Here is a 17,194-nt window from a genome sequence, read left to right as displayed (position 1 = left end):
AAATAGTTTAAAACTTGCAAAGCCCCCGATTAATAATAAATATATAAAAAAATTATTTTATTAACTATAATTTTTCTTTTTCTTTTAGTTTTTATGATAAATGAAGATTTTAACAATATTTTTGTAATTATAATTGTTAAATATTTGGCTATACTAATTTTTTTTTACAAAATTTATCTTAAATTTGTTCGAGTTTGAATTGTTTTTTAAAGTAAAATATGTATATCTAAGTGTTCTGAACCCATTTTGACAAGGGTTATTTGTCCCACATGAAATTCGAATGAGAAAGTGATCATGTATAAATAGGTGGATATGTAATACTACTTAATAGGTTGAACTAAATGAGCAAATTTTTCACCCGTTATAATTGATATTTGAGTTAGACCGGTCCTTAATCTAATACCACTCTCAGCCTCCAGCTGAAAGGCATCGTAGCTACAAAAAAAGAGAAAAAGAAAATATACTGTTATCCACACACCATAAAATGATAAATACAATCTCGATATCGGAAACGGCACTACTCCATTACAGCCGTCCATTTCCCTCCATCGCCGACGGCAATGCGCTTTGCCGGTACCACAACTCCCTCCCTGTATTCCGGCGACGCAATGAGCTTCGAATCTCATGCTCGAACTTCAATAACCCAAACAAGGTCAGTCAACTTCACTCTCATCCTTTGTCTTATATGTGTGTGTTTGTAATGAGGTGTTGTTTGGGAGGTTTTGAACAGTTCAAGAGGCCATACACAAGTGTGATGATAGTCCCAACAGGCGTTGGAGCTTCCATTGGCGGCTTCGCTGGCGACGCTTTGCCCGTGGCTCGAACCCTCGCCTCTGTCGTTGATTGCCTTATCTCACATCCTAATGTATGTTTTCTCTCTCTACATTCTTTTGATATTTGCAAGCGTAATTGAGCTATAATTCATCACTTTCATGTGGTTTAGTTGTGCTCACATCTTATCTAGTTATCTCAATTCCCTTTTTATTTTTAGTGGTAGATAGAGTTAGGAAAGAATCCCTTGTAATTTTTGTCATTGTATGTCTTAAAAGAAGTAGGCAGGAAATGGTTAAACAAAAGACTCTTCTTTAATTCAAACCCAATTCTTTCAAATGCCACCGTTTTATGGAAATGGGGTTTTGATGAATTCAAATACACTTCTGATTTTGAATCCCCACATTCCAAACAATTGGAAATCAGATTTTTTTTTAGGGAAATTCTATTCGATCTTGACAAACCCAGTCATTCCATACATAGTATTGAGTTGCACAAAACATTTGCTTGAAGTTTGAATGCATGTGGTCAAGGGGAGGGATCCATGTGTATAGACTATAGATCCGTCTCTTAAGATATGGATTCATAATGATATTACAGTTTATATGTGTGTATATATTGTACCTACGCACATTTTTATGAAAATTTAAAAATATATATGTTTGTATGTGTATTTATAAAATAATAATTGTTAGGTTATATATATTTGTTATGACTAGCATTTCCTTATAAAAAATATTATGGGAAAAACTATTTGTGAATCTATCAAATATTCATTATTTCTATCTTGTTATAATAATAATCATATAAAAAGGTATAGAGCTATGTTGCATGGATATGGACTGGGCTAGATTAGAAATGATATATTCTCATTATATCTTAATTCTTCTTCTCTAAGAAGTTAAGTATTTGAAAGTTTGAAACTGTTAGTATATATGATAGCCACGATTTATGGAATGACTTACCATAATAGCAGAGATTTGATTATGCATATGTTAGCATATATGATAGCCACTATTTATGGAATGACTTACCATATTAGTAAAGATTTGATTATGCTATAGAATATGCCATAGAATATCTTGTGATTTGATTTAAATTTGATTCAGTTTCCTTTCTTGTGATATGAGCATGTGTTCTTTTTATCTATAAATACTAGAGCTGTGAATGAGTGATTTATATCTCATTCAAACCTTTTACATATTCTCTCCTTCTTCTTTTTATATTTCTACTTGGTATCAGAGCCAGGGTTGTCCGATTGCAATGAGGGCATTGTGAGTTCGGTACCACCCATTCGGGAATGGTCTAATGCCCATCCAGAAGGTGTCAAGTAGGCAGGGCGGTTCGACCTCAATGAGGGCGTTGCGAGTTTGGCATTCAGAAACGGTCTGAGGAGACATAGTTGTTTCTTTTTTATGATATGAGGAGACATAGTTATTCTTTTTTATGATCTGAGGAGACATTATTGATTCTTTTATCTACATTGTCTAAACATATGTATTAAGGGGAATAGTCTGAGGAGACATTGTTGATTCTTCCATCTACATGTTTTAAACATGTGAAGGGAAATAGTTTGAGGAGACATTGTTGGTTGGTTATGGTTTAAGGAGACATGATTGGTTGTTTATGGTTTGAGGAGACATTTTTGATTTGTTGATCGGCACTTCATTTGAGAGAAAATCATTGCTAGTCAGATTTTCACTCTGCAACTTGTAGATTTTTACAAAGGGCGTCAGCAAGATTGTGTTTAAGAATGCATTGTCCAAGTTAGGCGTTTCAGATATCCACGCACCAACTTGAGGGGGACTGTAAGCATATATGATAGCCACGATTTATGGAATGACTTGCCATAATAGCAGAGATTTGATTATGCATATATTAGCATATATGATAGCTATGATTTATGGAATGACTTACCATATTATATTAGTAGAGATTTGATTATGCTATAGAATATGCCATAGAATATCTTGTGATTTGATTCAGTTTCATTTCTTGTAATATGAGCATGTGCTCTTTTTATCTATAAATACTAGAGCTGTGAATAAGTAATTTATATCTCATTCAAACCTTTTACATATTCTCTCCTCCTCCTTTTTATATTTCTACTAAAACCCATGTTATCCATCAATGCTAGTAACTGTCTCGACGTGTCCTCAAATAGTGATTATGCTATGATCTCCTTGATGAAGTTGATGAAGATAGATGAAATCTATTTCTGATCAATCTTTAAATTACCATATGAAGTTCATTTTCTTGAACGATTATGAGTACACTCAAGCTAACATTCTCGTATAGAAGTGTGTCAACTGATAAACAAAATGCTTTCAAAATGTGTGTATGCAAGTCGAGTACCAAAAAGCCAGCAGAGCTTTATAAAAATCCTTTGAAAAATAGGATTTGAGCACATCTGACCCTCTCTCCAGGCCCTACAATGGCGGGAGCCTCGTGCACTGGGTTTGCCCTTTAATAGGATTTGAGCAATGGTTACGTGTGTAAGACTAACAATCTTCAAAACTTGTTTATATAGAGTTCAGAAACCAAGTGTTTCATGAAGTATGAAGCTGATTAACCAGAAAGCAAGCAGTGCTTTGTAAAAATCCTTTGAAGAGTAGGATTGAACAAAGGACTGTGTACTAGACTCTAAACATCCTTAAAAGTTAAAACTTGTTTATATAGAGTTCAAAAATCCTAGTTCAAGTCCTATTAAAGTTAAAAATCAAATTGGAAACGTTTCATGAAGTATGAAGTTGATTAGACGTATTTTAAATAATTGGAATTCTAAATAATTGCAATACAGTGGTGCTGAATAGTCCAGTTGAGATCGGCAATACGGGTAGCCTTGCTGAATCCACAAGAAGTTTGGATAAACTTGCTGCATATATTGTTAGGATTCTCTGTTGTGTTGGAAATTTTCTTAATCGACACTTGCTGCATATGTTGTTAGGATTCACTGTCGTGTTGGAAATTTTCTTAATCTACCTCATCAAGTTATGACTTTCGTTTTTTTTCTTTCCTGAATGTGTTGAGTTTTATTGAAACCAAAGATAATAAATAGAGTACAGAATAAAGATCAAAAGCCAAATACAAAAGGCCTAAGGAATACCTAAGGCCAAAAGAAAATAAAAGATTAACAAGACTCAATACATGGACAAACGGGTAGCCTTGTTGAATCCACAAGAAGTTTGGATAAACTTGCTGCATTTATTGTTAGGATTCACTGTCATGTGTTGGAAATTTTCTTAATCAATACCTCATCGAGTTATGACTTTCATTTTTTTTTTTTCCTGATTGTGTTGAGTTTTATTGAAACCAAAGCTAATACAACAGAGTACGGAATAAAGCTGAAAAGCCAAAAGCAAAAGGCCTAAGGCATACCTAAGGCCAAAAGAAAATAAAAGATTAATATTTAAATAAGGCTTGTATTCTCATGGCATGTTAATTATGGCTGCCACGCGTCACCATTTAAATGGCATGAAGTAATGATACTCGACAAATTCCAAAACTCAAATGAACAGGAGATTTAAAATTGGCTAATTAGAAACATAATATTAACAACCATCTATTCTAAAAGCTTAAGCTTTTAGAGAGGGTGTAACTTTAATATTTAAATCGTTCAACACGCCCCCTCAAGTGTGGCCTTCTTTTTAATTACCAACATGACGGTGAGGTTTGAACATGAGACCTTTTGCCCTAGTACCATCTTAACAACCATTTACTCTAAAAGCTTAAGCTTTTAGAGAGGGTATAACTTTAATATTTAAATCCTTCAACACAAAGTAAATCAGAGTTTTATTTTAGTAATATTTTATTAAGAGACACGATGAAGAAATACATGATTGACTTGAAATTTATTATGCATGATAAACACGATGAAGATATGTAGTTGCAAAGATGGACTAATAAGGGGTGGGATGAATTTTCCAAACACATTAGATTCCGAGTCTAGGATGGTAGGGAGATCTGATTTTGAAAGGACATTTGGTGTGGTGATCGTTCTCTTGCATCCACTTTTCCTAGGCTCTTTCGCCTTGGTGGTTGATTGCTATCGGCTGAGCAAACTGGGATGTGCATTTTTTGAGGCATTTTCAAGATTGGGAGATTGAGGATGCCATTGAGTTTTTGGAGCTATTGTATCGCCAAGGTGTTGTGGGTGGTGAGCTGGACTCTCTGGTGTGGGTTCCCTCTTCACAGGGATGCTTTGATGTTCGGTCTCTTTATAGGTGCCTGTCGGATGTCCTAGGGCATCCTTTCCTATGGAAGGTTGTTTGGCATTCTAAGGCTCCCCTCAAGGTGGCCTTCTTTGCATGGATTGCAGTTCTTGGGAGGATTCCAACTTTAGATAACGTGAGGAGGAGACAGGTTGTGGTTAATTGGTGTTGCATCTGTAAGAGAGATGAGGAGACGGTAGGTCAACTTCTTTTGTATTGCCCTTTGGCATGGGATAGCTGGAGTTTTTTGTTGGGTTTGTTTGGGTCCAGTCCAGTGGGTTATGCCTAGGTCCTCGAGAGGCTTGATGGAGGCTTCGAGAGGGTGTCCAGTGGGGGCCCAAGCCCGCAATTTCTGGCGGTTTACGCCTTTGTGCATTTGGTTGTGTTTATTGCTTGAAAGAAACAGGAGATGCTTCGAAGGAGAGGAGACTCCTATTGAAGCGCTAAAGTTCTCCATTATTAGCACTCTTTTTTGTTGGGTTCTAGGGAGATATTGTAAATCCACTGGGAAGATAGTTGATTTTTTGGACTCTTTGAGAGTTTAGAGGCCCTATTTGGCCTTGTGTAGCTTTTGAGGGATGTGTTCTCCTTTTGAACGATTTCTAATGCAATCCTACTTATATAAAAAAAAAAAAAAAAAAAAAACGGGGCAATTTGTGCCGAAAGCGTATAAGGATCCAATGATTCCTATTCTTGAACCAGGTAAGTTAATCCCGCCCCAAATGGATAATCCCACTTAATAATTTCAAGTAAACAAACCAAAAAGTGGAAAATTAGGATAAGTGGGTTCTTAAGGTATGGGCATTAAAAATTAGCAGTAAATGAAGCACTCTTTTACAGTAAAAGTTAAAAAGAAACTTGTTTTCACTCACTATGCGTATGACCCATGATATAGCAACGACAGATTGAATCTTCAAAAGGTGTGGTTGTTAACTGGGACATTAGAACACCTCCAAATGTGAGCTTAAACCTTGTACTCAAATGTGAAACAATTCAGGCAACGGACACAAAAATTCGGCTGTCAAATTAGATGGAATTTGACCATTGTTTATCTCATGGACTCTGATTATGTACTAAGGTTGATGGTTGTTCAAATTCAACCCCTTTGCCTAAATATGCAGAAGAAAACATGTGAATTACATGAAAGATAGGCTCAAAACTGGACCTGAAATACATTATTAGGACATAAATTATCTTCAATGTATTGTCATGTTACAAAAATCGAAAGTGCATAACTTTTATAATGGATATTTTTCTTTAAAAATAAAATAAAAAAGAAAGTATACAGAGCTACTTTTTGTAAGTAAAAAAAATGGTATCTTAGACAATGAAGAAAGCTACTGCCAGTCTGCCTCAAATTCAATCATGGCATCAAGGTGTGAGATGTGTGGCTTATCTGAAGTTAGGTGATATAAGTGAGGGCTTAATTCTCACTTTCTTTATATAATGCTGCAACAGCTGTTTCGTTATTTGATACATAATGTGAATAACTTAAACCAAATGATATGCTTGGTTTATGAAATCTTTTTCTGTATATCCGTATCACCTCAACATCTCTATGTTCACTGTAGCAGCTTTGATCGATGATCTGATGGATCAAATAATTGTACCTCTCTAGACAATTTGGATATTATCAAGCTTGATAGTTGTGCTCATTAATGTCAGGATAGTTAGTGATGCTTTTGCTTATGCATACTTTACCTATTCCCTTTTTAAGATTGTAATCCTTACAGGTTCTTAATGCAGCGATGCTTTACTGGCCAATGCCAAATGTACTATATGTTGAGGGTCATGCTCTTGATCGGTTTGCAGAAGGTGTATGGGCACTACAGCCAGTTCACCAAAATCGGGTGCACTTCCTGAGCTTTTCTTTACTTTGCTTCTTCAATGGAGAATCATATTCTTGATTGACCCATTCTGTAGTATAAAAGCTTTGGCTCTGGGAGGTCTTGAGTTCAAGTTTCCATATCCTTAGTTTGGTTTGCAATTTTGCACTTTGTCCTTGTTTCAGTTTGATCTGTTTGCCTCGGCATGTGCAAGATGGGGTTTGCATGTGATGCTGGGTGTTGGAGCTTGATATTCATTGTTGAAGCAACTGGTGTTCTAAATATGTTGGAATCTATTGTACATTGCTAGGTCCATACTCTAATAGCTTAAGCTCTTAGGGTTAGATTCTTGGAGGTCTTGGGTTTGAGTCTCTATGTTTTCATTTGTTCCCTCGTTCTTTTTCTGTGTTTGGTCTGCAAGTTTGCTTTCAGGGCAGGTACACCTTTTCCTTGCTGCTTAGCATATAATTATATTGTTAGTTCATGATGGGAAACAGGTGGGATTGGTTCTTGATGCTGGAATTGAGGAAGAGCTTCGTATTCGACAGCTGCAAGTGGTTGATGCTACAAGAGCTTCCCTTGGATTGCCCATTGTTCAGTACATTGTCACTGACACCCATTTACAGGTGACTGTATTTTTATGCTAAAAGAATTAGAGATGAATGGACTCAAATTGAACTTTCCAATAATATGGGCACTTTTTAAGTATTGTAAAAGTTTATAAAGACGAAAGTATGCTTACAAATTATTGCATGGTTAATTGCATTATTGGTCAGAAATTCATTTATAAACTTCTTTGAGCATGATGTATTATCAACACTCGGGGATGTAACGCATATCCACTTATGATTTCCTTGACATGGGCAGTTTAACTTGTACTAAATTTGTAAAGAAGAAATTTGCTTCTATAACAAGGAAAATAAGCTATTATTTAAAATATTTAATATATATCTTAAGCTCTTTATGGTTTATGCTTTTTTTATGGAAAATCACTCATGCTATCATAATTGATGAGATAATCACTTGACGTGTCATGTTTGTCCTTTCATTACCGAAATGTTTTGGTTGCATCTTTTAGGTATTTGACGCTGTATGAACTTTAAATTTCACCACCAAGATGACTGCCTTAACATGATACACAATACTTCTTTTCAGGTAGAGAAATGGGTTGATCCGAAGAGTGGGCAATCAACCGGAAGAATAAAACATCCTGATTCACTTTTGAGAGCTGTGCAGATATTAGTTGACAGATTTTCGGTAAATGCCATTGCAGTTGTGGCACGCTTCCCAGATGATGACATTGAAGATATGGATGATTATAGGCAAGGGATGGTATGACAATTAAATAAATGGATCCCATGCTTCTTTATAACTAAAATGCTGGTCAACTCCACCAGTGTCCTCCCATCATATCTTGTAGAGTTATTTTCGAATTCCATAAGTAGTGTGGAAAGGTTTATCATGTTACATGAACAGCTCAGCCTTGACTCAATAAGAGCTTGGTTTGTGCTGGTCTAGGTAAATGAGCTGAACTTGAACTACACTTTTGAGCTCTTAATTAACAAGCAAAGCCTGGACAACCATTTGCTCGGCTTTATAGGTTCTTAGGTTTCCAAACATGTTTGGGAAAGGTGTTCGTGAGTTGGCTCATTAAGGTTCATGACGATGGATGGTCTATTAGGGTTTGTTTGATTTTATAACCAATTTTTTTCCCAATCAATTTTAAGCTCCAAACCAAGTTCGAGCTCTATCTCAAACTAGGGTTTGAGCTTGACCTTAAGCTTAAGCTCTAGTTCAATTGCTAAATGAGCTAATCAAGTTGAGGCCGAGCTTCCAAAACGAGATTCTATGATGCATGATGTTTGCCGATGACTTTGTGCTCTTGGATACCTCTAAAGAAAACTTAACAATAAAACTAGAAAGGTGGAGAAATGCTCTAGAATCGAAAGGATTGAGATTTAGTCGAACTAAAACCGAGTATATGGAGTTAAAGTTTAATAAATATTCGGACAGTGATATTATAATGATAACACTTCAAAACCAAAGATTACTCAAAACAACCAATTTTGCCATCTAGGATTGATGAGAGATAGATAGTGATATAACTAGTAGAATTGAAGTAGGTTGGACAAAATGGAGACAAGCTAGTGGGATATTACATGACAAAAGAGTTACACATAGGCTAAAAAGAAAATTCTATAGGACCGTTATTAGACCAACTATGTTGTATGAAGCGGAATGTTGGATTTTTAAAAAGAAACAAGAACAATGCCTTCATGTAGCGGAAATGAGAATGTCAAGATGGATGAGTGGAGTTACTAGAAGAGATAGGGTCACTAACGAAAGAGAGAGAAATTAGGCGTGGTACCCATTTAAGAGAAAATTAGCGAATGTAGACTTAGATGGTTTGGACACTTACATCAGAGACCTAGTGACACGCTGGTCAAATGAGGAAGCCTAGTTGAAATAGAATGTAAGACACGGAGAGGGCAATAAAAAATAACATGGGATGAGGTTATTAAAATGAATTTAAAAAGTTAAATATAGTAGGTGAAATGGTATGTAACAAAAAAGTTTGGAGAGAGAGAATTCATGTAGCTGACCCCATTAATATGGGATTAAGGCAATAAGGATGATGATGATGAAGTTGAGGCCGAGCTTGGGGAACAGTATCCAAGTTGATCCTGAACATTTATATCTGGGCTTTATCAAGCTCGAGCGGAGCTTGAACAACTGTTTGATTTGATCAAGCTGAGCTTGAATGGCAAGATGCTAGGCTTGACTCTATTGCGGCCCTAATATTGCTTGGCATATTGTATATAATATTTTTTAAATTTCAAAGTTCCATATTCTACACCACCTTTTTCCATTAGGGGGTTATATTATTTCCTATATTTAAAATTCATGTTCTCAAATATCACCGAATTTTAATATTATTGATAATTTTCCAAATATAATACGATCCTTTCCCTCAGCATCATACTTTGCTATTCCTTATCTCGATTTGGCCTTGAGAGTTTCCATACTACTACCAACATTATAATTGAATTTTCTCATTGTCAGTGGCTTTGAGACTTCCTATTATCTATTTATTATTGTTATTATTTTTATAAATTGATAGCTTCTGATTAACTTCCTTTCATCATCTAACATTGAAAAGGATTTGAAAATTTTAAATATGTTTCCTCAGCTATGGATGGTAATGGCAAGTTGTATATACTTTTTTCTAGTTTGTATCATTTATGTGAATGCTCACTATTTGCTCTCAGATTAAAGCCATGTCTTGTCATTTAATACTCCAAAATCATCTCACTTCACTTAATGCTTTTTACCATGCAGGGAATAGATCTTTTGGCAGGAGTGGAGGCAGTTATCAGCCATCTGGTGGTGAAGGAATTCAGGATCCCCTGTGCACATGCTCCTGCACTATCCCCACCTCCTTTAAGCATGTCATTATGTCCAAAGTCAGCTGCCGAAGAGGTGAGAAAAATCTTCTAAGAAAATAAAAAAAAACATCTGCATGCATGAATATGCCTAAAAAGGTGGATTTTCTGTTATGTGTCTTTTCCTTAACTCATCTTGAGTTGTGAACATCGGGGCTTGAGTTTAGAAGATTGGTGATGTGGTCAGGGAAACAAAAATGATGTGGATGGAGTTTGAAGAAAATAAATTTTCATTCATTAGCTGAAGGGTTTTTTCTGGTCAATTGGAGGCTCTACTGGAAGTCTGATGGGAAATAGATCTGGTGATGGGATTGAGAAACCTAAAATCTGAAGCTGTTGCTCTTTCAGGATGAGGATATACAAATTTTAATAACAAACCCTAACCAGTTTGGCAATGGAAGCCTCTTTTATTTTATTATTGTTATTCAAAAAAGAAAAATAGAAAAGAAAAAGAAAAAGAATAAAGAGAGAAGAAAAAAGACTATAAATATTGATTATATTTTTTTGGAAAATATGCCGAGTATAATTCATCATTGATACAAAATTATGAAATTCTTCAATTTTATTAATCAGTAATATCACAATCAGAAGGACATTCTCCTGCAATAGGATGAACCTTATTTCTCTTCTTGATTTTGTTTTCCGGCAGAACAAACTTAATGGGAATAGCAGAATGGGTTCTGTTGGGCTATTTGTCCTTAAAATTTAATAGTGAAGAATGCATAATGTTACATAGCACAAAGAATGTTTAGAAAAAGAAAATTTTGTTTTATTATTTGTTAATCAAATATAGAACATTGGACACAAAGAAACATACTTGTGGTTTTTTCATGATCTCAGTTAAACTATTAACACACTTGTCTACCATGACTATTGTTTTGCTGGTCAGATGTGTTTCTTTATTCAGCTCCTCTCTCTCTCTCTCTCTAATTTTTAAATTGAATCCTGTGTAACAGATTGGGTACACATTTTTGCCATGTGTGGTTGCTGGGCTAAGTAATGCACCACAGTACTTAGTCAAGAACTCTGAATCCTTGGAAAAGGGTTGTATATTGGCGAGTGATGTTGATAGTGTCATTCTTCCTATAGATGCTTGTGGAGGAGATGGTGCTTATGCATTCACGAATAGCAAAGGAAACAAGGTACAAATTTATTACGTTAACTAAGTTGCTTAATGATGTGAAATGTCACTAGATGTGGGAAGAGAAGTTTGACCTAATATTACAATCAGTTGTTCTTATCTAGCACTTCTGCATTATTTTCTTATTTTGCTACGAGCAATTTTATTTAGCTACTTGTCTCTTGTAATTACTTACAATGACTTTTGTACAGCCCCTTGTAATTACTGTGGAGGAGAATGAAACAGTTCTCTGTGATACACCAGAGAAACTCGGGATAGAAACGGTATGCATTTAAATATCATTACAATATTCCTGATACCTTTTTGGTTTAGACCAACTTCACTCAAGTCGCCAAGGTTTTTTTTCGAGTGAAGATTGGCTTCCTTTGGTCATTGAATTAGAAATCTCAAATCAAGCCATTTGTCACTACTTGATATGTATTGTTCTCGCCGGCTTACACAGTTTTTTAGATATGCTGTACTTGCCATGTACTTAGCCGTAATTGTTCAAGTGACTCCTCTAAATGGCACACACAACTTGCTTTCTGACTGAAGTTAAAAAATTTCCATCTCAAAGGTTGTGTGTAAGATTTTTTTATTATTTTATATTTTATATTTTATATCTTATTTTATTATTATTATTTTATTGTTTTGATAAGCGAAGGTTGTATATAAGCTTCTTCACCAATGATGGTGAAGTGCTATATCTTTAATCCTAAGGGGTTGGCTCAAGTGGATAAGAACTTGGCCCTGGTGCCTCATGAAGCATCAGGTCTAAGGTTCGAATTCTCTTGGGTGCAAACAATTCCTTGAGGGGGGATGTGTGAGTACCACCAACTAGGAAGGAAAAAAAAAAGGTGCTATATCTTTCACCTAATTGGTCGTTTAAAATCATTCTAGTGAATGTTAAAACTTTTATTCCAGAAATTACCTATTTAACTGGTACTCATTTTCTCTTGAAATTGCTTCAATCACAATTTCAAACATTTGGTTACTAAGGAGTGTGAATTTTTCTTTCCCATTTTTTTTTTTTTTTTTTTTCAGCTCAAGGTCTCAAACTATTGGGAAGCCATAGGTGTGATTTCAGCTCATAAAGCAGGAATAGACCCAAATTCTCTCAGACGAAACAGAATTAAAAACATTTCACACACTTCATCTATTCCTTTCAATGGTTTTGCAGCTGCAAGTGCCAGTCATTTGCTTGATCATAGTAAGTACTGCCATTTTAACATATTATAATTGATGAATTTACTGAATGGTGATTCCATGTCCACAAACTCAAGCCTTATGTATTAATAGGAGAGTGATGGATGAGTGTACCGCTAAATGGACAAGGGCGAACGGTTTTTTGATGTCATATCACGGACGTCTAATTATTCAACGTTGGAACTGATGTAGCCATTTCAAAACAAGCACGGATGGGGTTTGATTGCCGCTGCCAATATTGAACTTCTTGGTGAAGGTAGTTGAATCTTTCAATTCTGCCTGTCGTACAGTCTTACAACTTTGATGGAATATAGAACCACCAGTCAAATGTTGAGATGTCCTTTACGTTGTTTCAGAATGTTTGTTTTCATAAAGCCATAATCATTAACTTGTTTTCATCAGGACAATAGAATGATGTTGGTGAAGCAGTGTTTACATCTGTTTGCTGGAAATCGGAGAAACTTTGCTTGATGGTGATATTTCATTGAATGAAGGTGATATATAAATTTTCCGTTATATATATATTTATATTTATATGGAGTATTTATGCAGTTCCTGTGTTTGCATCATAAGTTTACGTACCAGGAAAAATACAGACGTGTACATTTTGACTTGGATATTTTAGCAATCAACTACCACTGTAGCAGCCAAACTGCCTACAGAACTGGTGTTACAAATGTTAATGATTGTTATACAAGTGTTTAATATTGTGGTGTTCTTGTATATTCAACAACCTCAGAAAATAAAATTAAACTCAATGAAATTTTTCATTGATTGAAGCCTAGAAATTTTGTCTTCTCCCTCACATTTTTTTTTTTTTTTTTAATTTCCTTTTAAAGTTATTAGTAATTATATAACCTCAAATTTAGTTTCTTGTTCTCATTGTTTGATGCCTTTTTAAGTTGTTAGTTATTATATAACCTCAACTAAATTGTGTATTGAATGATTTTAGAAAGATGAAAAGTGTCTTATCTCATTCTGTAACTAACTATATTTAGTTCAGATTTGTAAAGTTGTATGAGAAAAAAGATACTGATATCCTCTTGCTTTATTCAATTATTCTGTTTTCACTTGGTCAAGAAATGTGCTGATGAAGTCATTGGATCTTATTCTAAGCACACATGGAAATTTTAGGGGAATTCAACTTCTAGTGTTTGGGTTTGGGGAATTGAATCTCATTAGAAAAAGAAGGGACAAAGTCTTGTTCCAAAATGATGGTTAAATAAGCTTGTCCTTTGGTGGTAAAATGAGTATGAAGGTCTAATCAAGTGCACGAGGCTCGTGCCTTTGTAGGGTTTGGGGAGAGTCAGATATACCCGGTCTTACTTTCGCATGCAAAGACTGTTCCTAGGGTTTTTAGGCTGTTTCTTGATTTGAATCCGTGATCTTTAGGTCACAATGGAGCAAAAGCATAGCCATACGGTTGCTCCAAGGCATGACTCAATGGTAAAATAAGCATACCAAGAATTTTCAGGATATTGTGGCCTTTCTGCCCCTCTACCAATGATTCAAAATTCAAACCTAATTTTTTTTTTTTCTCGGAAAGTAATTCAAACCTAATTTTCTAAGGTCATATGGATGGGTCACCTTCAATAAATGACCTCATAGAATTGGTGTATTCCTTTGTTTTTCTGGTTCAAGCAGTATGATTGAATCATTTCTCTTCTTTAATCCAATCCACCATTCAATTGTACTGAAAACACTGTTTTGCAACTGCAGCTGAGACTACCATAATGGCCTCACTATGTACCATGAATTGAATTAACTACTGCTGTACTCATTCCCTTTTTATCCTTCAATAAATTCACTTTTTTCCTAAACATCCTTTTTTTTTTTTTTTTTTTTTTTGTCTTAATAGATTCAAATAGATATTTTCAATACTGTTGCTTTAGGTCCTAATCACTTCTATCATTTTAAAATTTTATTGGCATGACTCATTGGTTTTTAATATTGCAATAGTTTTGAAATGATCACCAGTCTCTTAGAAGAAATTTAAGGTTATGTTTCATATTGATACTAAGGTTGTAACATTATTTTCAATATTGCAATTGTTTTGAAATGATCGGTTAGATCATTATTAATTTATTATGGATTTCTTGTTGTGTATGAAATAATATTTAGCATTCTTACAGTGGTCAAGATTTGCATGTTCTTGCAGTATATACAAGAATTGCTTGATAAGCGGCAATGAAGATATTATATTTTAAAAAAGTACACTTTTTTCAAGAGAAAACCCTCAAATTCTTTCCATATATCTAGTATTGTACCTCAGCTGGATCTAACTACTATTACTTCCATGAAAAGGTTTGGTGTGTTTCGTTACGTGGTCTGAGAGATTTTGTTGTTTCACATGAATTCACGAGGGTTTAGTTTAGATAATTCAAGTTTCTGTGATGACAAAAGTAGGTGTGTGAGTTTCTTGTTAATATAAGATAATGCAGAAACTCGTGATAGGAGTTGAATTTGGGAGTGCGTTTGCAATATTGAGATTAGATGGTGTTTTCTATTTATTGTGAAGTTGGGTTTAACAATGGAACAAGAGAACATTAGGCAGTTGGGAGTTCTGCATTTTCAACCATATAAGACATGATCTCTCTCATTTGAATATGATGTGGCCAAATAGTAAAGACTTTTCGCGCCCTTTCAAGTCCGCCTTCAGAAAATTTTCAAGCAGAAAATTAGTTTCGAAATTGTCCAAACCTAAATCCAATCTACCACACTCACCAACTCTCTTGTTGACAAATTCCAAACCAAGCTACTCACCTATGCTTCTCTCTCTCTCTCTCTCTCTCTCTCTCTCTCCATGTGAGTGTGTTTGTATATTCTCTCTCTATGTATGTATATAAACAAAAATGATATCTTGCTCAATTGTTAGCGAGAAATTCATCAACGTCATGCGTAGTGATATGATTGCTATGTTTTTTTTTTTTTTTTAGGCAACTATCTATTTTCATCCATAATCTGGTGTGAATGAAATTCTTACACACCGGTGAGCAAGAGATCCATACTCATAGATGGATTTTGGACTCGTTTGGCAATCACAGTTTCTTAGACATGAAGCAGAAGCAGAAGCAATATTTTGCTTGAAAGTATTTATAATACTATTTGGAAGCATGTTTGGTAAGATTTTTGAAAGTAAAAATATGAAAATATGTTTGGTAAAAAAGTGTTACAAATTTGAAAATTTTAAATGACCAGTTAAAAATGTCATTTTAGAGGTTTTGTTTTTTGTTTTTTGTTTTTTTTGTTTGTTTTTTATGAACAATGTTTTTGCTACAGTATGAAAGTTTTAATTTTTTATTTCCGATTTTGGTCTCTTTTTCGAAAGCGTTTTGGTACTATTTAAATCGCAGCAAATGTTATCAAACAAGCATCGTGTTGCTTCACAATAATACGACAAAAGCAAAAAATATAAGCAGGTTGCCAAACAAGCCTTTAAATGTGAGCTTTTGTAAATCTATGCACCATCTCTTCCACCGTATAGCAAATTGAAATATTGAGTAGAATTTGACTATGCATTATCTGTTGAAACATGTACAAATTTACAAAGCTCACATATAAATCTATCTATATTATATATATATATATATATAGACACACACACACACACACACACACTCAATATGGTAGAAGGGATCGTGCATCCGACTACCACATCAACTGCCTTACCTTCTACTGGTTGTTAAAGGAAGTGGCTGAGGCTCACACACGGTTATGTTGAGAGGCTCCCACTAAACTTGTAAGGAGTCATTGTCACAATGTAACTATTAATGGACCACACTGATTCAGTAAATATTAAATATATATATATATATATATAAACACACACACACACATACACACACAAGTACGGGATGGATACGTCAAAAAATATAATATAATATAATTTATATTTTTATATATAAATAATATATTATTTGTCATTTTATCCATATAATCATAAATATATCACTAATTTGGAATTTGGAGTTAGAATTAGAAATTTTTTTTTTCTTAAATTTTATATTATTATTTTTAATTAACTCATATTTTAGATTGAATTGAATTTTAATTTTTTTTAAACAATAATTACAAAATTATCCTGCTGAATCATGAAAGTGTAAAAAACGTATCATAGTCACGTTAATGCCTTTTCTCAGTCGTATCTGACCAGAAAATAAAATATCTATTATTCAAGATACTTCTTCTAATCGTATTCGACACGTGTTCGAGTCGTATTCGTGTATTTGAGAAGTGTCCGTGTATCTGATACCGTCATGACTCCTCAAGAAAAGTATTCGTGCCTTTTAAGTTACTTATGCATGAGCATCTCATATTACTTGTATATATATGAAAAATGATATTTTTGACGACTTTTTCATATCGATAAAAACCGATTTTCATGTGGCAATACACTAATCGCAATACCAAGTCTCATATGGCATATTAAATGTAATACGTTTTTTTTAGACAAAATTACCCTTTCCTCTTGGTTTCTTTTTATGCTCTTTCTGTTATATCTTTTTTCTGTGTATAAGTTACTCATATGTACATATTTTAGCTTAAAATTCATTCTCTTTATAAAATATCTTTTTTATTAAAAGGCTTTGTTGCGGGGAATGAAAATTTTGACTTTTG

The 17,194-nt window shown here is 34.3% G+C and overlaps 1 protein-coding gene across 3 annotated transcripts; it reads left to right on the top strand.

The window, feature by feature from the left end:
- Positions 1–406: 406 nt before the first annotated feature.
- On the top strand, positions 407–13,365 carry LOC132295368 (uncharacterized). Of its 3 annotated transcripts, XR_009478445.1 has the most exons (11): positions 407–652; positions 731–865; positions 6,716–6,832; positions 7,306–7,434; positions 7,964–8,140; positions 10,148–10,288; positions 11,208–11,393; positions 11,584–11,655; positions 12,416–12,581; positions 12,671–12,833; positions 12,980–13,365. XR_009478445.1 is itself a non-coding variant. In XM_059793599.1 (10 exons), the coding sequence occupies exons 1-10, from the start codon at positions 485–487 to the stop codon at positions 12,676–12,678; spliced, it is 1,299 nt and encodes a 432-aa protein (XP_059649582.1). In that variant the 5' UTR covers positions 407–484; the 3' UTR covers positions 12,679–13,365. The 3 variants fall into 3 exon arrangements, 1 of the variants encoding a protein (XP_059649582.1); XM_059793599.1 differs by having other exon boundaries at positions 12,671–13,365; XR_009478446.1 differs by lacking the exon at positions 407–652 and having other exon boundaries at positions 730–865; positions 6,729–6,832.
- Positions 13,366–17,194: the final 3,829 nt, after the last annotated feature.

Source organism: Cornus florida, unplaced genomic scaffold (genome assembly GCF_030987335.1).
Source record: "Cornus florida cultivar Cherokee Brave unplaced genomic scaffold, ASM3098733v1 CherokeeBrave_3.0.0_Hap2_Chr02, whole genome shotgun sequence".
NCBI classification, from domain to species: domain Eukaryota; kingdom Viridiplantae; phylum Streptophyta; class Magnoliopsida; order Cornales; family Cornaceae; genus Cornus; species Cornus florida.
This window is presented reverse-complemented; position numbering and strand designations above follow the sequence as displayed.

Excerpts from the sequence above, each read along its gene's own strand:
- LOC132295368 (XM_059793599.1), top strand. The coding sequence starts at position 485 with ATGATAAATACAATCTCGATATCGGAAACGGCACTACTCCATTACAGC. Across the intron at positions 7,435-7,963 it reads TCACTGACACCCATTTACAG|GTAGAGAAATGGGTTGATCC; the intron begins GTGACTGTATTT and ends ACTTCTTTTCAG. Across the intron at positions 10,289-11,207 it reads CAAAGTCAGCTGCCGAAGAG|ATTGGGTACACATTTTTGCC; the intron begins GTGAGAAAAATC and ends CCTGTGTAACAG.